Source organism: Sinocyclocheilus rhinocerous, unplaced genomic scaffold (assembly GCF_001515625.1).
Source record: "Sinocyclocheilus rhinocerous isolate Xijiao unplaced genomic scaffold, SAMN03320098_v1.1 scaffold591, whole genome shotgun sequence".
Classification (NCBI taxonomy): Eukaryota; Metazoa; Chordata; class Actinopteri; order Cypriniformes; family Cyprinidae; genus Sinocyclocheilus; species Sinocyclocheilus rhinocerous.
Genome location: NW_015641476.1, coordinates 2191116 through 2213075, shown reverse-complemented (window position 1 = coordinate 2213075; position 21960 = coordinate 2191116). Strand labels below are relative to the sequence as shown.

General features: G+C 37.4%; 1 protein-coding gene and 1 long non-coding RNA gene across 4 annotated transcripts in view; both read left to right on the top strand.

Annotated features, from left to right (window-relative positions):
• The window catches only part of LOC107755094 (uveal autoantigen with coiled-coil domains and ankyrin repeats protein-like), a 57552-nt gene extending 35933 nt beyond the window's left edge, over positions 1 to 21619 (top strand). For 2 of the 3 annotated variants that reach the window (XM_016571761.1, XM_016571763.1), the window contains exons 3-19: positions 3353 to 3441; positions 3922 to 3986; positions 7634 to 7691; positions 8129 to 8199; positions 8405 to 8511; positions 9144 to 9325; positions 10450 to 10487; positions 11476 to 11529; positions 12046 to 12153; positions 12387 to 12419; positions 12610 to 12702; positions 12823 to 12853; positions 13042 to 13091; positions 15815 to 18493; positions 18590 to 18742; positions 19318 to 19383; positions 19629 to 21619. In XM_016571761.1, the coding sequence (XP_016427247.1) occupies positions 3353 to 3441; positions 3922 to 3986; positions 7634 to 7691; positions 8129 to 8199; positions 8405 to 8511; positions 9144 to 9325; positions 10450 to 10487; positions 11476 to 11529; positions 12046 to 12153; positions 12387 to 12419; positions 12610 to 12702; positions 12823 to 12853; positions 13042 to 13091; positions 15815 to 18493; positions 18590 to 18742; positions 19318 to 19383; positions 19629 to 19700 (3949 nt within the window). In that variant the 3' untranslated portion in view covers positions 19701 to 21619. Of the gene's footprint in view, positions 1 to 3352; positions 3442 to 3921; positions 3987 to 5312; positions 5378 to 7633; positions 7692 to 8128; positions 8200 to 8404; positions 8512 to 9143; positions 9326 to 10449; positions 10488 to 11475; positions 11530 to 12045; positions 12154 to 12386; positions 12420 to 12609; positions 12703 to 12822; positions 12854 to 13041; positions 13092 to 15814; positions 18494 to 18589; positions 18743 to 19317; positions 19384 to 19628 lie in introns of all 3 variants that reach the window. The other variant, XM_016571762.1, reaches the window with a different exon arrangement.
• On the top strand, positions 14018 to 14221 carry LOC107755096 (uncharacterized). The gene is made up of 2 exons (XR_001641656.1): positions 14018 to 14069; positions 14190 to 14221. It is a non-coding gene; the product is annotated as an uncharacterized LOC107755096 (long non-coding RNA).
• Positions 21620 to 21960: the final 341 nt, after the last annotated feature.

Below are 21960 nucleotides of genomic sequence, written 5' to 3'. Positions count from 1 at the left end.
ATATGGTTTAAAACGCATGATTTCAGCGCGATAAACATGATAATCAGAACCAAAACAGATGTTTTTAGCAGGTCCGAGCTGTAATGGCGCAGCTCTATTCTGGAAAATGGGGCGGGGAGCAGCAGCTCATTTGCATTTAAAGAGACAGGCCCGAAAAACACCGTGTTTCTGCTTCCACTCAAAATATGCATTTTCAGAATGATATAATAAATGATCTGTGGAGTGTTTTGAGTTGAAACTTCACAGACACATTCTAGGGACACCAGAGACTTATATTACATATTGTAAAAAGGGGCATAATATGTCTCCTTTAAGATAGGAAAACATGTTGTGGTTAGAGATGCTTGACTTGGCACAGTGAGTAAATCTTATGTACACTGACTAAATTTAGGACCTAGAATCCCCCCCCCTCCTTCCTAAACCGTCATGTTAACTGCTTATTTAATCTTCTTCTGAAAGCTCCAAGTCCAGAGAGCTTTAGATTATGCCTTTTTATTTTGGGATAAATGCAGGAAAAGTATTTTTGAGGTCAGAGGTGAATTGTTGAACCCCGTTATGCAACATCACTGATTGATGTTCCACATTATTATACTGCCACACAGTAGACTTCAAAACTGGTGGATCAACTGTGTCTTTTTCTGTTTTAGAAAGCCTGGTTGGCCTCCCATCAGTCCCTGATGTTTTTACTGCCTCGACAGGGTCTATGTAGGGCATAGACAGACACATTTCAGCTTGATTTAACCACAGCTTTGTTTCATTCCCTCATTTAAAGCCATAAGGTTCCCCTTTGGGTATTTTTGTCATCGTGTGAGATTCTTCTTGCCCTGTTGGTAGTAGAAGAGCTTGACTTGTAATAAGGTGCTAGAATTTCTTAGGACTAAATCAAGAGCATCGGTCGCTGTCACAGTCGCCGGGTCGGCGTTATAGTGTAACAGAGCTCAATTAATAAACACCAGCCTGTTATATGTAACATGCTTGTGGACGTCAGAGGCACCATAATGGCTGCCAGATGACCTGAACATGGGGATATGCAGCATTTTTGTGCATAGTCGAGTGGAATACACAGGTCAAATGTTGACTTGAGATTTGTGGAAATCCTCTGTTCATATATAGCAGGACCCCACATGCAGACTGCATCTCCAGCCTGTTATTTCCCTCGCCGGTCAGAATAGCTCACAGGGAGGGGAGACCACAGGGCTTGTAGGGTGTAATCCAGTAGTTCTGGTGGGTAAATTGGTAACCTGCATTAGGACAGCATTTTTGCCATGTGGGCAGATGGAAATTAGCAAATTCTTTCAATAACAGTATGGAATGAAATACACCTGCTTGATGGAGCTTGCTAATAGTTGGTTCGCTCACAGGAAACATAGACTAAGCCTTCATGCTGTGGCAGTAACCTTTTGTTTCTTTAACACACCCAGTTTTGAAAATAGATTTGTACACGGTTTGCAGTTAACACTTGGCAAATTCCAAATGAGAGTAAAATTGGTTTTGGTTAGTGAATAATTTGGCCAGTAACTTTGTTAGGAACTGAAACATAATATATGGTTTAAATCAAATTGCAAGAATGAAAACGGTTAAAAATGTTTTTCAGTAATTGAAATGAAGCTGAAATAAAATATAATTATTAAATAGAAAAATATAAAATATAAATAAAAATAAAATAAGTATAGAAATATATATATAAAAAAAAACAATATAAATGACAAACACATAACTGTATTATTGAAACTTAAACTTAAATTAAAATGATCATTGAAAAATAAAAATATGAAAATAAATGGCAATTCAAAATATGAATACATACTATAATACGTATAAATACTACTGAAATAACAGGTATGCAGGTCCCTGGAAGCAAACCAGTTGTTCTTTAATTTGGGAGTATCACACTACAGTCTCAAAACTCAGACTTGATAGTATTATTTGGAATTATTGTATTATTATTATTATTATTATTATTATTTAAAAAATGCTTGACTAGTAAGAAATATTTATGACTAGTAAATTTTCTCAGTTTGTTCGCCATTGACAGATGTGACTGAAAGTTCATTTTAGACCCTGAATACACAAAGACCGAAATATCTTTAGAAGTTCAAAAGACTCTTTTTGAGTTACTTAAAACCTCTTACAGAAGCAAAATTGTAAGTAAGAATGAGTCTTGCGTTCAGTAAAGTATTCCTAATGCATTCCACACTTAGCAGATATTCAGATACATTGAAATGGCTTTTGCTGAACTGCAGAGACTCTGGTGGCAGACTAGTACAGCATGCAAAAGTCTTGTTTTGAATTCAAACTGGCCCTCCATCCACCCTCTCTAGCACCTCTAAAAATACATAATGTATCTTGAAGCCACAGATATGCGAGTCAGCCAAGGAGTTGGAGCCAAGCTAGAATGACATGTCTGGGTCTTCATGACCATCTGAGCTCTTCAGCCTCTTCTAATGAGGGTCACTTACCACCATTAATAACAGTCACCTTCTTTTCATCTACCTAATAAAATGTTATTGCATTGAGTCATTTGGAACCTGCAAAAGCAATGAGCTGTGGCTCTCATTTGGCTTCCCTGGAAATTGTTTTAACTTAAATTTAGATTAAATTTGACCATCATATGTAGTTTATAGTAGTGGAACAATGTTGTTTTGATGACTAACAAAATGACTATAATGTAATTAATGTTGTATGAATTTTCATAAAAATTAAGTTTCAGAAAGTGATGCACTAGAGATTGTGATGAATCGCCATGTTGCTGAAACAGTATTGATAACAACATAAGACATATTCTCTGTCCTGATTTTAACAATAACAAATTGCCACCCATCCATCACTCCATGGGTGGTTGTTTGGGACAGTGTGTGGAGTTATCCTCAATTTCACACGTCACGCTTCAGGTCAAAGGCCTGTCTACATGTTTGACTTCTCACCATCAACACTGTCTAAAATAACACTTTCCAAACACAGGTGAAAATCTGCACGTCTCTCTTTACAACATGTCTCATTTAAAAATGAGCTCAAAGTGCTGATTTTTATCAATTCTGCATCTTGCATATAAAGTAAGAAGTGAATGTGAATTCATTAAATATGGACATTATCTTGGCCATCATTTTGATAATGGAAGTATGTTTATATGAGATACGTATGAATAAAAAGTATGCTTATGTAATGTAAAGTGAGGAGTTTTGCGTGCAGATGCATTTGAGAGAAAGAGTTGAGTTTCTCTTGATGGTAGTCCTGTCCTCCTCTAGAATGCTGATGATGGTGGTAGGAGCAGATATCAATTTTTAGCATGCACTTGCCACAGCTTTAACCCTTTCACCTGTTTGTATTACTTTCTTTCTCCTTTTCTCTTCAGGTTCCATCTTGCTGCCTCCAGAGGACATCTCGACTGCCTGAATCTCATTCTTAATCATGGTGTGGATATCACAGCCACGGATGCCACAGGTTAGGATTTTTCTCTAGATGGGGGAGTTTTAATACCAGGGAACACATAAAACATATCCCTTAAATGTAATTTTGTGTACAGTAAAGCTGTCTGTCCAGTTTCCTTAAAGGGATAGTGTACCCCCCCCCCAACTTCCAAACCAATAATTTCCAAATGAAAGAACACAATATTCTCTCAGGATTCATTAAAAATATCTTCATTTGTGTTGCGAAAACAAACGAAAGTTTAGAATGGCATAAGGGTGAGTAATTGATGACAGAATTTTTATTCGTGTGTGAACTAATCTAGGGTGAAATATCTCTGTGAATTAAAATGATATAGCCACACTAGGCCTGCACGATAAATCGCAATGGAATCGAGATTTTGTAAGACTCTCTCAGTTGACATCAGTCTCTACAAGCGGACTGGTCAAGATTGGTTCATCGAAAACACTCTTGTTATCTAATGGCTCCTATTGATTTGTTGTTTTGTTCCTGTAGGAAAAAATGCCTTACATCTGGCAGCCAGAAATGCCCAGTCACTGTGTGTGCAGAAACTACTCCAGGTAAAGCTGCTTTTAACAATCAACACAGTTGTAAGAAAAGGATAGAAACTAAATGTATTTTTAGGCTCTTTTCTTTTAAAGCTAGACAATTTCTGCTCTATTGTATCCTTTTTTTGATGTGAAGAAGAAGTATTGAATAGTATTTTTGAAGTGTAGGTGTGAGGTTTTCTGAGGACTGTGATGATGAGATGAACTTCAGAAAGGATCATTTACCGCCTCCATTATAGGGCTATGCCAATACAATCTTGTATCAGTGTGCCCAGGTTTTCTCACTGTATTGTGTCAATACTTCACTATTTTTATAATTATATTTATATGAATTAAGACTTGTATCATTCCCTGAAGTTCAGTTAAGCACTTTCTAAACAGCATTTTTCAGTGCAGTTAAAGCTCTATCATTGAGATGCAGTACTGAAGAAAAGTAAAGCAAACAACTGAAGAGAGACTCTCTGAATCTCTGATTTGATCTCTCTCTCAATCTCTTCTCACGTTTGATACTATTTTAATTGCAATCCAGATTTATTGTTATATAGCAATGTGTTGAATCATGATGTACAGTTTAGGGTCAGTAAGATTTGGAATGTTTTTGAAGTCTCTTACTGTCTGTTCACCAAGTGTATTTATTTGATCAAAAATACACTAAAATATAGTACTACTTTAAAATATTATTTAAATTTTTTCTATTTGACAAAAAAAAGGAAATGTAATTATTTACAGTGATGGCAAAGATTTGGTGCTTAAGAAACATTTCTTACCACAGCTGAAGGTAGTTATGCTGCTTAATATTTTTCTGTGGAAACCATAATGCATTTTTTTAAGGATTCTTGAATAGAAAATTCTAAATAACAACATTTATTTGAAATGGTAAATACATAAAAAAAATCACTTTTGATCAGTTTACTACATCCTTTCTGAAAAAAAAAGGAATGTTATTAAATGTGGTATTTTCACCTGCTTTCAGATGGAGCAGCATTTACTTCACAGAGCCGTAGTTCACTGAGAAGCTACAAAAGAAAGAAGCTACTTTTTTAACAAAATGCGCATGACAATCGCATTCGATTAATCGTGCAGCCCTAAGCCACACATTCTTCACCAGAGAGTGAGGTTATTCTTGCTACCTTTTGTAGAGATACGCCATAAACATGTCACTATCAACTGATATGTACAGAAGAACTTTTTTATGTGAAATGGGAATAGATGTGGTACATTTTTGTAAGACTCTCTCAGTTGACATCAGTCTCTACAAGCGGACTGGTCAAGATTGGTTCGCGGACTGGAGTTTTGTTAACTAATGGCTCCTATTGATTTGTTGTTTTGTTCCTGTAGGAAAAAATGCCTTACACCTGGCAGCCAGAAATGCCCAGTCACTGTGTGTGCAGAAACTACTCCAGGTAAAGCTGCTTTTCACAATCAACACAGTTGTAAGAAAAGGATAGAAACTCAATGTATTTTTAGGCTCTTTTCTTTTAAAGCTAGACAATTTATGCTCTATTGTATCCTTTTTTTGATGTGAAGAAAAAGTATTGAATAGTATTTTTGAAGTGTAGGTGTGAGGTTTTCTGAGGACTGTGATGATGAGATGAACTTCAGAAAGGATCATTTACCGCCTCCATTATAGGGCTATGCCAATACAATCTTGTATCAGTGTGCCCAGGTTTTCTCACTGTATTGTGTCAATACTTCACTATTTTTATAATTATATTTATATGAATTAAGACTTGTATCATTCCCTGAAGTTCAGTTAAGCACTTTCTAAACAGCATTTTTCAGTGCAGTTAAAGCTCTATCATTGAGATGCAGTACTGAAGAAAAGTAAAGCAAACAACTGAAGAGAGACTCTCTGAATCTCTGATTTGATCTCTCTCTCAATCTCTTCTCACGTTTGATACTATTTTAATTGCAATCCAGATTTATTGTTATATAGCAATGTGTTGAATCATGATGTACAGTTTAGGGTCAGTAAGATTTGGAATGTTTTTGAAGTCTCTTACTGTCTGTTCACCAAGTGTATTTATTTGATCAAAAATACACTAAAATATAGTACTACTTTAAAATATTATTTAAATTTTTTCTATTTGACAAAAAAAAGGAAATGTAATTATTTACAGTGATGGCAAAGATTTGGTGCTTAAGAAACATTTCTTACCACAGCTGAAGGTAGTTATGCTGCTTAATATTTTTCTGTGGAAACCATAATGCATTTTTTTAAGGATTCTTGAATAGAAAATTCTAAATAACAACATTTATTTGAAATGGTAAATACATAAAAAAATCACTTTTGATCAGTTATATCCTTTTAAAAAAATCACTTTTGATCAGTTTACTATATCCTTTCTGAAAAAAAAGGATTAATTTCTTCTTTAAAAATACTGTTTAAATTAAGTATTGAACAGTATGTTTTCTGATTCTTTTCTACTTCATTGTCATCTGTGTGTTCAAGGAAGGGCCCCAAAAATTTTATTTTTTAAAAATTTTTTTGCAAACCTTAATTGCTGTTGGTAAGCTAACTCCAGCCCGCAGGCTCATAAACAAAGTGTAACTAACAAAGCGGAGACCTGAACTCAATTGCATAATACTGAACCTGACATCCTGATTTTGAGAAAATGATGGTGTTTGAAGGCAAATCGAGCAGAGCTTGTTTACAGACATGCTGCTTAATTTCAATCAATTATTCCGCAAACACATTTTGCAAGAGGGTAAAACTCGGTCTCTGTGTCGTTGTGAGTGATGGTGCTCGAGATAATTAAGATGGGAAATGATTCCTATCACTTGCTCGATGACTCTGACAACAGCGTCTTTGTCACAGTGACTTGTTTGTGTTAATTACTTTGTACCGCAGGGAGCAAAATTAGAAAGATCTGACTTGACTAATTATGTATAAATGAGTTTTAGTAAAGTTTGTCTAATGCTTGCCTTTTGAAATCACTGACAGCTAGTATAAAGTGTAATCCACCATAATGCTCTGCCAGTGTCATGACTCTGTCCTGCTTATGCAAACAACATTGACTCGGTGGATGAGAGTATTTTCACGGGTGTGTGCAGTGTTGACAGGCTGCCCGTACTGTAACCTGAAGTCAATATTTCTCTGCCATCATCATGTGCAATCTGAAACTGGCTCTTAGAGCCCATTAGATAGAGTTACCCAGGACACAGTTAGCCAGCAGGACCATGTGACCTTGCTACTGGTTTTGGAGGCTGTTGCTAGAGCATAAAAGGTTTTTATAGTGACTGAAGGCAGAGGAGTTGTTTTGTAAGAGGTAGCAAAAAAGAAGCCGAGAAAGTTTCAGGCTTGAGAAAGTAGGACAGAGAGTGGAATATGGAGAGAGTAAAAGAGATTTTAGAAATGAGGGCACGGGGGTGGTGGGACTGAAGACCACTAAGGCCAGTATCTTAGCAACACTCCATTGCTTGACCTGGTGTCACTTCTCAGGTTCAGAGTCATTTCAAAGATTCAAACTAAAGTCTCACACACACATGCATGTCACTCTGATCCGTTCTTGGTTTTTGTGTTCATCTGTTCAGGAGCAGGCAGTCATCATGGATGTTTTTAAAAGTTTAAACTCATCCTCTGACCTTTTAAAGCTTAATGGCCATGAAGTGTTTCGAAATGGCGTGACTGTGAGTGTGACGAGTGTTTTGTGTTTCAGCACAATTGCCCAGTGGGAAATGTGGACCTGCAGGGAAGAACAGCCTTGCATGATGCTGGTAAGTAAAAAGCTTTGTACATTTTGAGGTTTTGTTGGACATGAACTCTGCAGTCCTCTCTCTTCCACCTAGCTTGGGGGTTTCCTGCTCCCTCCATTTTCTTTGCTCTTTCATTCTATCTTTTTACTTCCTCCTACAAGTGGTGAAGCAGAGATGGAAGGGGATGGAGGGAATGGGTACTGGATGAATGCTTGAATGTGATTCTTTGAGGCAGTAGCCGTTGTAATCAATGAGATGTAGTTCATGGGCTTATTTTCCTTCCCTCAGACGGCTTTCATGTAAGATTTAAAGCTCTTGCTCTTGTTCAGTGCCCAGTGGAGGTTTTGGATTTATTCATTTTTTTTTATGTTTGAGTGTGATATCAGATGAGTCTACTGAATCTAATTTGCATGCTTGGGGGAAATGTTAAGGAATATTATTATTGTTTGTCTTTTCAGTTATGGCTGGCTGCTCCTCCAGTGTGAAGCTGCTCTGTGACAACGGGGCATTAGTTAATGCCAGCGACTTTGTGAGTTAATATGTGGCTTGTGGGATGTTTAATATCCTGATAACTTCTTAATGTCGTCTCATTCCTTTTACCTGGACAAATGTTCTGTATTTTCATTTCCCCTCAGATGTACTTTATCTTTACATTTTCTCTCTGATTCGTTTTTTTAATGTCTTTTCTGTTTGAGTTGATGCAAATGTGCGCTTTTCCATTTGTGTGTTTATAGGATGGTCGGACCCCATTGGTGCTTGCCACTCAAATGTGTCATCCACACATCTGTCAGCTGCTGTTAGAACGAGGAAGTGACATCACAGTCAGAGACAAACAGAAAAAGTAAATGTCTTTTTAACTTGAATGTGCAAGGCCTCCGGTGTCAGATGCTTCCAGTTATTTTAACTGCTTGATAATGCAAATTGGTATTTGTTAGCTTTATATTTTAATTCATCATCGTAATCATAAACACAATGGTTTGTAGTGTGAGCAGTTTAACACTGCACTATTATTCTTTTAGTTACTAATGAATCTGACGTCTCACAATTTCATTGAAAATAGCTTACTTTCATGTTGAAAAATAAGGTGAATAGAGGGATATAAAAATTTATTAGTGTTGTTCTTGTCCTAATAGTTCACAGGTGCATTTTTAAATGTAATATTTATAATGCAAATTGGTATTTGTTAGCTTTATATTTTAATTCATCATCGTAATCATAAACACAATGGTTTGTAGTGTGAGCAGTTTAACACTGCACTATTATTCTTTTAGTTACTAATGAATCTGACGTTTCACAATTTCATTGAAAATAGCTTACTTTCATGTTGAAAAATAAGGTGAATAGAGGGATATAAAAATGTATTAGTGTTGTTCTTGTCCTAATAGTTCACAGGTGCATTTTTAAATGTAATATTTTGATGTCACTGTCAGTCATATTGAAGCGATGTGTTTGTGTACTACTTTGTTCACTCAGAACAGCATTGATTCTGGGCTGCGAGTATGCTTGTAAGGATGCTGTGGGCGTTTTGTTGAAGCATGACGCTGATGTCACTGCTGTGGATGGTTTTGGTCATGACAGTTATCACTATGCACGACTCGGCAAAAACCAGGAGCTTGTCTCTCTTGTCAAGAGTTACCTGGACAGTGCCACAAAAGGTTTTGTTGTTTCCTTTTTTTCTCTCTCTCTCTCTCTCTCATATCTCTACAGTGTTAGAGCAGTAGAGCAGTGCTTTAAATCATAAACTGAAAGGAATTATAATGTACCTTAAATTGCATTGGCACACCACTGTATGAAATTATTAACATAAACTCAATTGGAACATTTTGTAATGCATGAGCAACAATGGCAATGTGATTCAGTGGCCCAAAACATAGAACAAACACTGGGCCAAACGACTGCTAAATGTGTCCAGAGATTGAGTTTGATTGGACGCACAGTTTTGTAGTTGGTTGCGTTTTATTATTTGCACCAGTTATTGTTTGTCACATCAGAACAGATCGAAGTCTGCAGTCTAAAATACTGGACAGTCAGTGATTTAAACGAGAAAGAAAGCACACGAGCTCAGATTAAAGAGAGGAATATTGATTTTTAAATTGAAAGCAAAAAAGGGAGGGCAAAATCAAGCAGGATATAATGTAGTCCTTCATTGCAGTTTCACAGTCCAAGCTTTTGGTCGATGTGGCCAGAGCGAGCACTTCAAAATAGCCATAATGACAACAAACGAGCAGAGCGAAAGAAGTGATTTGCCAAGCAGTTTCTGGCAATATTATTACTAACAGTAGATCACTATTATCATTGGAACAAGATATTCCTTTATCACCTCATTACTTCCAATGTTCCATTCCATTATCCTTTGCATTTAAGTGGTTTTATTTTTATTTTTCATTTAAGTATGTTTCACATATTGCAACTTTTCACAGAAAGGCTGATGAAAATTTCTGCCATTCTTGGTGTAAATCAGTTGAATGCAATTCTTCGTCAGTTTTTTAATCCTTTTCCCCCCTGCAGTTCACATTACTTTTTTGCATCACTTTTGGTGTGAAATAGGCCTTTATCAGGTAGGAAGGTTATAGAGATCAAAGCCCCAAGAGCTTATGCACACGCTTCCTAAGAAAAGTGTAGAGTAGCGTCTTTTCAAGCTTCATGCTTCAGAGTGAAAAAGAAGAGCTACTTATACGTACCAGAACTCCTGAGAAAAAAAACATCTCTATCCTCTTTCTGTATGTTTTTATTTTTCTTTCAGTTCTATGAATTACTAATTAATCATTTATATTCACAGCAAAAGAGGCTGCCAAGATGGAACAGAAAAAGAGACAGGTATACACAGCATTTTCACCTTTCGTTTCATTCTGAGCATCTCCATGCAGATTAGATTTTAAAGATACATAATATACAGATTATAATCAATCACAACAGGTTAAAACTTGTCCCCCTTACTGATTAACTTTTGTCATTGTCTGAGTTTTATTAACTATCCAAAATGCACTGATATATTTTTTTTGGACATACTGCACAGAGAAAGGCTGCCTTCATTCTCATTGTAATTTCACTGAAGCCATCTATAGCAGAGTCTGCGTCTGAAATCATACAAATGGGATTTATGATTGATGTGCAGAGAGAGCGCAATATAGTTTTTATTTCAGCACTTGTACTTATATCATATAAAATGGAGAACAAATTACTTCAGACTAATATAATTCCTTATTACATACCATGTCTCTGAGTCTTGATGCACTAATCTGACCGTACCTGCAGAAGCGACTGCAGTGCTGTAGAAACTTTTATGCTCTACTGCCACCCAGTGTTTAAAGAAAGTAGGACAAAATAAAATTTTCTCTAAAAGAACCAAATCCAGCACTTTTTATAATTTAACCACATTTTATCCTGATGTTCACTTATGTTAGTCATAATTTTAAGGTCAAGCTGTAATTATCAGGGACCATTATTATTTGGGGACATTAATTATCAAGGACCACTCATTTCTATTCTCAAATGTGGATTTGTCAGAAGTGTATGTAGAGCAGCAGTTTCTGCTCCACAGCCAGGAACAGCATAGTTTTGCACCTGAATAATAGTATTCTCTAGTGTATATGAATAATATTAGCCTACAATTATAACAATACAGTATTTTATTGTTGTAAGTAGTATTTTTTGGACTCAGAAACACTTCACTAATTTAGAGGTTTTTCCTCCTACTTTACCGTTTATCACATTACAAATGGCCCTGCAATTAGATTAGAAAGACACCCTGATTATTTTTGTGTGGTTTACCATTTTTATATATTTTATTTTCTATCTGTGTTAGTTGCAATCTGTGGAGATGGTCTCCGAAACCTCTAACCGTAATAAGATCATACAGGTGAGGGCCATTCATGTCCATGACTGTTACCAGTACATAAGTTTATTATTAGACCTGGACTTATTCTGTGCCATTTACATGTTCTTTTACACATTCTGTAGCTGAATTTGTATGAATTATTAGGGATGTAAAACATTCATCATAGACATTTTTTGCATTGCAAACTGTACATAAATAGGTTACACTTTATTTCGATAGTCCACTTTAGACATTCTATTAACTATAAGTAACTTTGTAACTACATGTCAACTACATGTCAACTAATTTTCATTAATTTGCAACTACATGTCTACTAACTCTCAAGAGTAGACTGTTAGGGTAGGTTTAGGGTTAGTAGAATAAGTTGACAAAGAAAGTGTTAGAAGATATTAAGCAGACAGTCTACTAATACTCTACTAACTGCTAGTTGACATGTAATTGCAAAGTTACTTACTGTTAATAGAATGTCTAAAGTGGACTATCGAAATAAAGTGTTACCCATAAATATAAATGAGTGGGCAATCTGATGTTTTCCAGGATCTGGAAAAAAAGAATGAGAGCCAACAGGAGACACTAAAGAAGTTCCATCAGGAACAGAGAACGCTGCTCGATAAAGTTAACATGCTTCAGCATCAACTCAGCCAGGTGTTTCTTTGGTATTTTACTAATTGGCCAATTTATTGGCAAGCCTGCACCTTACATGTTGTTTTCAGCACTACAGTAAATAACAAAAGAAGCCAAAGTACTGTAGATGGTAGTCTCATCTGTATTTATCTGTTCAGGTAGTTGTGTGTTTATATTGTAATAGTTCTATAGATATCTTGTGTAATACATGTGTTCTCTGTCTCTCTTTCTGTTCTGTTCTTTCCTTCTTTCAGGAAAAGTCAACAGTGGAGGACATTCACAAGGAGGTAATTTGTGTGTTGTCCTGGAAATTGCCGCCTTCTGTCCTAGTGATATTGTCTGCTCTCATTTGAATTTTTTCTTAATTTTCTTCCCATTTCTATCATAATATTGATGGAAGGATATTTGTTTGTTTTTGTTGAGGTTGGGTGGTAGTTGCTGTTGAATATGCATGTGTATCTGTGTTTTCTACACCAGAGAGAAGAGCTGAAGCTTTTACTTTCTGTCAAAGAGAAGGAGGAAGGAGCCAGCGCTGTTGAGACTGTGAGAGTCCAGCAGCGGAGTCATTTGGTCAGTAAAAATCTTTGCAACATGCTCTTCAAAGACTGCTGCTTGTTAACTCCAGATCCAGCTGCTCATGATCAAAGTTTGATGAGATGCTGAATAAATCTGCATGTTTTTATTTTACAGGGAGATTACCCTGGCCAGTCTGTGATCAAAGGTGACTTTGTCTTTAAAATCTGGATCTTTATACTAATTAAGTATGACCCTTGATATTAGAGACCTCAATATAAACAGTGTACTGATGTTGAAAAAATGTTGAGTGTAGGGATGTCAGAAAAGTAATTTTTCTGTAAGTGAAGTTGGGTTTTTGTGTGTTTTCATTTTGGGTTCTTTTTTTTTCTGCAGGAAAAGACAATGTATTAGTGCGACAGTCACATAGCTTGGATTCTGCTCAGGTGAATTAACATTTCTTTAAAATCTTCTTAACATAAATGCCAAGAATTTCTGCTGAGGCCAAAAAGCTCATTACATTTTATGTATAATTTACATGATGTAAACCAACTTCAACACATGCCAGTTGGGACGAACTTGAAGTTAAAGGTCTTTAAGGAAACATTTGTGGAATGACTACAGAAGTATGAGAGGATTGATTTCTGAGGGATTTTACTGTTGTACTGCTACTAACAGATTTTTATCCATAAAATTTTGCCTTAAAAACAAGTCTATCGTTAAAGTATGGCATGCTCTCTGTTACCACAATAAAACACAATAGGACCTAAACATTTATATGTTAACATGAACTTGCTGTGTCCAAAAATTGCGGTTATAAAATGTCAAAAATGTCTAAATCTGTATATATTAAACACTGTCTATGAGAATATATATATATATATATATATATGGTTATTATAGCATATAAGAGAGTAACACTTTATTTTCTGCCTGTAATATGTGTAACATGGATATTGTAAAGTAATTAGTAATAACAATAGAATTAATCACTATAAAATAACAGTCTGTAGCATTCAGCTCTACAAAATGTTTACAAAATAAGTAAATGTAGTTTATTATTATTACTCTATATGTACTTGTGTAAATACACAGGAGCCAGTCAGTTCAGTGTACATAAACGGATACCTTTTTTTCTTATGGCGTTCAACAATAGCATCAAACTTCCAAGTGCAAATGCTTAAATTTAAAATCAAGAATTGATTCTAAAGGTTTGCCGAGCATGCACAAGCTTAACATTTATATTGATGGAAGGATATTTGTTTGTTTTTGTTGAGGTTGGGTGGTAGTTGCTGTTGAATATGCATGTGTATCTGTGTTTTCTACACCAGAGAGAAGAGCTGAAGCTTTTACTTTCTGTCAAAGAGAAGGAGGAAGGAGCCAGCGCTGTTGAGACTGTGAGAGTCCAGCAGCGGAGTCATTTGGTCAGTAAAAATCTTTGCAACATGCTCTTCAAAGACTGCTGCTTGTTAACTCCAGATCCAGCTGCTCATGATCAAAGTTTGATGAGATGCTGAATAAATCTGCATGTTTTTATTTTACAGGGAGATTACCCTGGCCAGTCTGTGATCAAAGGTGACTTTGTCTTTAAAATCTGGATCTTTATACTAATTAAGTATGACCCTTGATATTAGAGACCTCAATATAAACAGTGTACTGATGTTGAAAAAATGTTGAGTGTAGGGATGTCAGAAAAGTAATTTTTCTGTAAGTGAAGTTGGGTTTTTGTGTGTTTTCATTTTGGGTTCTTTTTTTTTCTGCAGGAAAAGACAATGTATTAGTGCGACAGTCACATAGCTTGGATTCTGCTCAGGTGAATTAACATTTCTTTAAAATCTTCTTAACATAAATGCCAAGAATTTCTGCTGAGGCCAAAAAGCTCATTACATTTTATGTATAATTTACATGATGTAAACCAACTTCAACACATGCCAGTTGGGACGAACTTGAAGTTAAAGGTCTTTAAGGAAACATTTGTGGAATGACTACAGAAGTATGAGAGGATTGATTTCTGAGGGATTTTACTGTTGTACTGCTACTAACAGATTTTTATCCATAAAATTTTGCCTTAAAAACAAGTCTATCGTTAAAGTATGGCATGCTCTCTGTTACCACAATAAAACACAATAGGACCTAAACATTTATATGTTAACATGAACTTGCTGTGTCCAAAAATTGCGGTTATAAAATGTCAAAAATGTCTAAATCTGTATATATTAAACACTCTGTGTATATATATATATATATATATATGGTTATTATAGCATATAAGAGAGTAACACTTTATTTTCTGCCTGTAATATGTGTAACATGGATATTGTAAAGTAATTAGTAATAACAATAGAATTAATCACTATAAAATAACAGTCTGTAGCATTCAGCTCTACAAAATGTTTACAAAATAAGTAAATGTAGTTTATTATTATTACTCTATATGTACTTGTGTAAATACACAGGAGCCAGTCAGTTCAGTGTACATAAACGGATACCTTTTTTTCTTATGGCGTTCAACAATAGCATCAAACTTCCAAGTGCAAATGCTTAAATTTAAAATCAAGAATTGATTCTAAAGGTTTGCCGAGCATGCACAAGCTTAACATTTAGTTATTTCTCCCAAGGTTTGGTATTTATATATATATTTTCTTCCTTCTGATATTTAGTAATGCATTGAGCAGACTGGCTGTGTCAGCTGCGTTAAGCTTAGGAGAGGCAGTGGCAGTCAGATAAGTTGCTCTCTCTCGTTTCATTTCAGAACCTCCATAGCCTGCAGTGTCAGAAGGGTTTATGATTTATTAGCGCTATTCTCTGAAGGGACATACTATGCCTGGGATCAGCTTTTGGGCAGATGTGGTGGATGCAATTTTGTTGTCACTTTAGCACCAGAGACGACTTTACTCTCACCTATGTTGCCCTAGTGTGACCCCATTTGAGAAAAATGTATGAGAACCATTTCATCTTCTCTTTCTCTTTTAAGGCTGGCTGTTGATACTGTTTTATCTATTTATTTTTTTTCATTATTTTAGCTTGATCCCCCCCCTCCCCCTAATTTCTTGTTTCAAGTCTTCTCCACTGTGGCATTGTAACTATCCATGAAAAACATTCAGACAAGATATACTGTCAGAATGTTTTGTGTGATTAATAATGAATGCCTACTTGTGTTTGCATTCAGATATTACAGCCTACAGGACCATCTCGATCTGTGGCTCGACCTTTGGAGCGGTCTCGGCCAGTGGCTGGTGATCCTGAGACACTTCGTCAAGAGCTTGAATGTGTCCGCAGACAGCAGGAGGCTGCACAAGAGGAGGTGGGCCCCCTCCAAAAGGCTCTAGCATGCAAGTCTCAGGAGTGTGAGAAGCTGACCAGGAAGTGTGAGACTATCAAACGTGAGTCGGATCAGCAGATACACGAGCTAGAGGAAGCCATGGGAGATGTGCAGAAGCGAATGATAGACTCTGAGGCAAAGGTGAAACAGCTTCAGGCTCATGTGGTGGCGGTAAAGGAGCATCTCAATAACAAAGTTGTTGATGACCTCAAAGCACAGCTGAATGAGGTGAAGGCAAAGTATGAGGGTGCTTCTGCTGAGGTTGGGCGGGTCAGGAATCATTTAAAGCAGAGTGAGAAAGCTTTGGAGGAGTATAAGAAAGGTGAAGGTCTGCTGGCTGTGGAGGTTGAGAGTCTCACTGCAGAGCTGAGTGCAATGCGAGAGGACCATAAAAACATGGAGGAGACACTCTTAAACATGGAGGGTCAAGTGAAGACTGCAGAGGCCAGGTTGACATCAGTGGTTCCAGGAGAGAAGTTTGACAACATGAAGAACCTCCTTACCAATGCTGTGGATGAGAAGGAGCTACAGTTGGCTGAGTTAAGGGAGGATTATGACCGTGTGCTGGAGGAAGTGGCAGAGCTCCACCGTGCGATGGACGACCGACAGTCCGTCCCCCTGCAAGAGCACGAGCGAGTCCGGGCTGCTCTGGAGGAGCAAAGCTCAACCCTGAAGAAGAAACTTGCTGATGTCACTGCAAAGTGTCAGTCATTCATTTGCGAAGTGGAGGAAGGTGAGGATGAGAGAGAACTGCTCAGAGAGGAGCTGCAGGAACTCAGCAACAATCTGAAGACCAAGTTTGTGACCTCGGAAAACCATGAGGAGGTGAAGAGGTCTATGGGACTCGCTGTGGAGGAGTTGAGTGTTAGGTTAGCAGAGGAGACTGTGAAGAGAAAACAGGCTGAAGAGCAGCTACAGAGGCTGCAGGAGGAGAAGACCTCTCTTTGTGAGAACATTGCCAACCTGAGGAGCATGTACATCCCCTGTGAACGTTATGAGAGTGAGTTGGCTGCACTCACAGAACGCAACACAGAACTGGAAAGAGATCTTAATATCCTTCAGGATCAATACCACGAGAAAGTCTCTGAACTTGGGATTTTGGCAGCTGAAAAAGCATCACTAAAGCAGAGCTTTGACATTGAGTTTGTCACAAAAAATGAGAATGAGAGAGTGCAGACTGAGTTAAATAAGGCTTTGGAGAAAGCAAAGATTGAAACCGCAAAGTTGGAGGATGATTGTAGAGTTCGGGAAGAGGAGTTACAGAAGGCGAAAGAAGGAAATGCTATGTTGAAAGAGGAGTTTGAGAATGTGCAGGCCAAGTTAGAAAATGACTATATCAGCCTTGTGGAACATGAGATATTGAAAAGCACAATGAGCAAAGCTTTATCAGAAGCAGAGGGAAGAGCTCAAGATGCCTACTCCAAGTACCAGTGTGCTCAAGAGAGCGCATCAAAGCTCCACAAGGAAATCGAAGCACAGAAGAAAGAGTTGGATACTATTCAGGAGGCATTGCAGTTGAAGTTTGTTCCGTTGACCGCTATGGAGGAAAAAGAGATGCATTTCAACACTGCTCTGAAGGACTTGGCAGAAAAACTTGCTGAAATGCAGGAGATGTACAATGACGAAAAGACCAAAGGGGAATGCCAAAGGCAAGAGAACGAAAGATTGAAGGATGAGATGGCATTTCTGCAGCAGAAACTTCAGACGGGGCTTGTGTCCAGTGAGAAGTACAAAGAAGTGGAGGATCGCTGCAAGGGCCAGGTGGAGGAGCTAAGTCTGAAGTTGGTGGAGCTGGAGCAGCAATATAAAGAGGTTACGATCCAGCGGGCCGAACTAGAGGAGAAAAATTCATTGTGCAACTCTGAGATCCAGAGTCTCCAAAAGAAACTGAATATTGAGTATATCCATCTGGAGCAGTTCGAGGCCATGCAGAGCTCTCTGAGTGGCAGCTTGCAGGAGGCACAAAAGGAGTGCAAGTGCTTACGAGAAGCTCATAGACTGGAAGTCCAGCGTGTTCATGAACTAGAGAAACAGCTTCAGAGTCAGAGCTTCGATGAGGCCCAGTATAGCCAGGTTAAAGAGGCTCTGGAACGTGAGGTCAATGAGCTTCGCATGGCGCTGCGGGAGGAGGAAGAAACCAGTGCGCAGAGGGCTGAGGATGTAGCCACTCTGCAGACTGAGCTTCTCAGAGCCACACATGCTCTGGATGATCTCCACAGCCATGAAGAGCAGGTGACCCAGCTCAGAGCAGAAAAGCACAAGCTGGAGGAGGAGGTGCGTGAACTTGGCGATCGGCAGTCAGGACTGGATGAGCAATATGAGGATCTGTACAGGGAAACAACACGTGCTAGGGAGGGTGAGAAGAGGGCGAGAGCGGAAACCGAGTCCCTGCAGGTAAAGAGTGCCTCTATTGAGAAGGAGATCAGAGATCTAAAAGAGAAATATGAGGAATCAATGAGCACCATTGGAGAACTGCAGAAGAGGATTCAGGCGTCCTCAGAGCAGACTGAGCTTAAAGACAAAAGGGTGAGATTGTTATATACTCATTGGTTATGTGGAAGAGCTTTCTCGATAAGTGCTTGAAATTTTGTCAGATTATAAGCAAGGTGTTCTTCGTTTCAGATCACAGAACTGTTGGCAGATGTTGAAAGGCTGAAACAGGCTCTGAATGGCTTATCCCAGCTGGCTTATGCTGGCAACACGCCCAACAAGAGACAGACTCAACACATTGACACACTCCAAGCCCAGGTCAAGAGCCTCCAGCAGCAGCTGGCTGTGAGTAGCTCTGTGCACATGCACATACCAGCGGATTTGTTTGTAATTCCTCACAAATATGACATTCTGTCACCTTGGACTAAATAATACACTCACCTACTGACTGACTTGTGCTCATGATGGATTCTAGAGCCTTCTGTCCTGTAATTAAAAAAAGGTTGAAGGAACTGGTACTGATAGAATGGCCTCAGGGACCACTTTTTTTCTTTCAATATTATTAAGAAGTCTTCCAAGATTTGATGTTATTCTGAATTAAACGGTCTCCTTTACTTAAGTGTTGTAGTATATGTATAATTTATTTTTTAAATAATGTTATAGTTTTATTTAAATACATTTCATAATTAAAAAATATACACTACCATTCAAAAGTTTGGGGTCTGTAAGATTTTTAAAAATGTTTTAGAAAATAAATTTGTGAAATAGTATTACAATTTAAAATGTTTTCTATTTTAATATATTTTAATATTATATTGTGTTTATAAACTCATTGACCATCTAACCTTGCAAGACCTTATTATATGACACTTGTAAAACACTGTCTGATATGTCTTGTCCCTTTTTTATTATCTAAACAGGATGCTGAGAGGCAACATAGAGAAGTGGTTTCAATTTATCGAACTCATCTGCTCAGTGCAGCACAGGTAATTGTCTGTGAATGTGTTGAGTGTGTAGAAGTTTTTTTTTTTTTTTTTGCAGTTTAAGTTCTTTCTATTTTGCTCTCGTGTCAAGGTCATTTATTGAAACCTCTTAGGTATGTTATAGTGTATGGTTTTCTATGTACCATAATAGTATACGGGTCATAGCCTGTAGTTGCATAGAAGTGTCTGGAAGCAATTCTAAAGATTCATTTATCCCAACTAAATACCGCTCACTTATTGTCTTTCAGGGTCACATGGATGAAGATGTCCAAGCTGCCTTATTGCAGATCATTCGAATGAGACATGGTTTTGTGTGTTGAACTCCGCACACTGAGACTACACTGACTCCAATTCATCATTCACACAGTAACCTCCCATTCAGCTCAGTGCAGTTTGATACTGCTCTGGAGTACTTCGGTCGGAAAGTCACATTTTGCAACATTTGATATGCCCTGATTAGGTTGAGTGATGCAAGCACTAACAATGTAGATCTGTAATATAGATTTGCTTAGTGACAGTTCTAAATATAGCACTAGGGATAGTTGAACCCATCCAAAAACATAAATCATAAACATGAGAGGCAATGGATAATGATTTGATCACAAATAAGCATATTGGCTTAACTTGGTACGCAATTGCTACATGCTATAGAGTCAATGGAAAGTGCAGAATGCTGTAAAGATGTAAACTGCACATTCAGCGATTGAGTCTCATGTGCCCCTTATTTCATGTTGAAATATCCTAACTACAGTTTAAAGAAGAACATTCCCTCCCTCCACTCTTATAGTTTTGATCTGAGCTACATGTACAGTGTATTAATGAGAGATGCATCACTTTAGAGATATTTTAACGTACTGTTCTCAGTCCACCATTATTATAATCTCTGCAATGGTTACAGTAAGTTAGAGGTTAGAGGAAGCAGATCTTTCAGCACTAGGGAAACTAGCTTCCAGGCATTAGTGGAGTGGTGGGCACAGAGGCACATCCTGGGCCCGACTAAGTTTTATGAAATGCCAGTGGCATAGTTGTTGAATATCCTGCAGTACAGAAAGTAATAATATTACGTGTAAGTTAATGCACATACAGTATACAGTAAGAGCGTAAATGCACAGCACTGTTACCACAGTAAAAATAATTTGCGCACATTTGTTTTGAAGGGTCCCAGAATTGTTATGGTCCAAAGTCATGACAAAAGATCAGAGCACACCACTGCAGCTTCATCTTACACTTGTCTTGTGCACTTTTGCCCATATCCGTAAACTGGATCATTTGTTCCAAATGTGCGTGATGTATTCGAGTCAGTGGGTGTCTATTGGGTTGGGTGATTTAGGATCGAGTAGTTCTTTTACTGAAGTGTTTATGTAAAATTGCTTTGCTTCTGCAGTGACTGCAACAGACTATGTTTTATAAATGATTGTATGAGCAAAGCATTTAAATTTAACACTGAGGACTTTCATAACACTCTATCCCTCATGGTCCTTTATCCTGGCTGATTTCGCCATCTAGTGGTGTGACTTGGCTGGCCAAGTTTGATGTGTGGTTTTATTTAAGAGAATGTGGCGCATTTTGGAATTCTCCCTTTTGATGCTTCCCAAATCTGATATATCACCTTTTACATGGCTTTGTACTACTTTTGATTAATGAACACCGTGTTTGTGGTAAATATTACAAAATTCAGCAGGACTGGAATGGAAAGGCACAATAATCGGTTCAGGTTTCCGAACATGACGGTAGATTTACATACTTTATATTTTGTGAATGTATTTTTATTATTTTTTTGATCCTCTGAGTTTCCAATCAAATATTATAAAATGAATTGAGTTTCCCAACCATGGCTTTCCAGTATCTATTTTAAAAACACCACCGTAGTGCCATTTGGTTTGATTGGTATTAATTGATGCTATTAGTTCTCTCTGCCGGGATGACTAATTGTAACGGTTTCATTATTTATTAGTATTACTTTCTAACTGTGCTCTTACGATTATCAGTTAGTCTGTGTTTTTCCTTGGACATTTTCTCTCCTTTATTTTTGGTGAAATTTTGAGTCTAACATCAATAAAAGTGCCTCTTTTAGACTAAACTGGCTCTGTGCAAATGAAAAAGATTAATCCCAGCAGTCTCAGAGTGTCATGAAGTGAACCTTGCCTTTGGCAGGCCTTTCCAGCCCCTCTCACTCTCCTTGAAGTGAACGCACATGTTGTTGCTTTAAATCCAATGAAATCTAGATTGAGGGCTCTTTTTTTTTTTTTTCCTCATGTGGTTTGCATTGATCTGTACCTTAGTGTTTAACTTGCCTTTAAAACAAAATGAGATTTTACAAATACAAAGAAAAGACAATATTTTTCTTCCCATAAAGGTCATAGTTTTTATTCGTATTACTATTTTAAGGGACGAGTAAAAACTGTAATCCTTAAACAGAATCAATGTTGTTTTTCTATCTTAGTTTCTACAATATGCTTCAGTAAGTCACTGGTCTTTTTGTCATCTCATCTGTCATTTTATTATGTAGTCTCAGTCACTTTTCAACCACTACATTTCCAGTAAAGATGCTAAAGGTGATTTTTCCAAAGCTCTAAACTC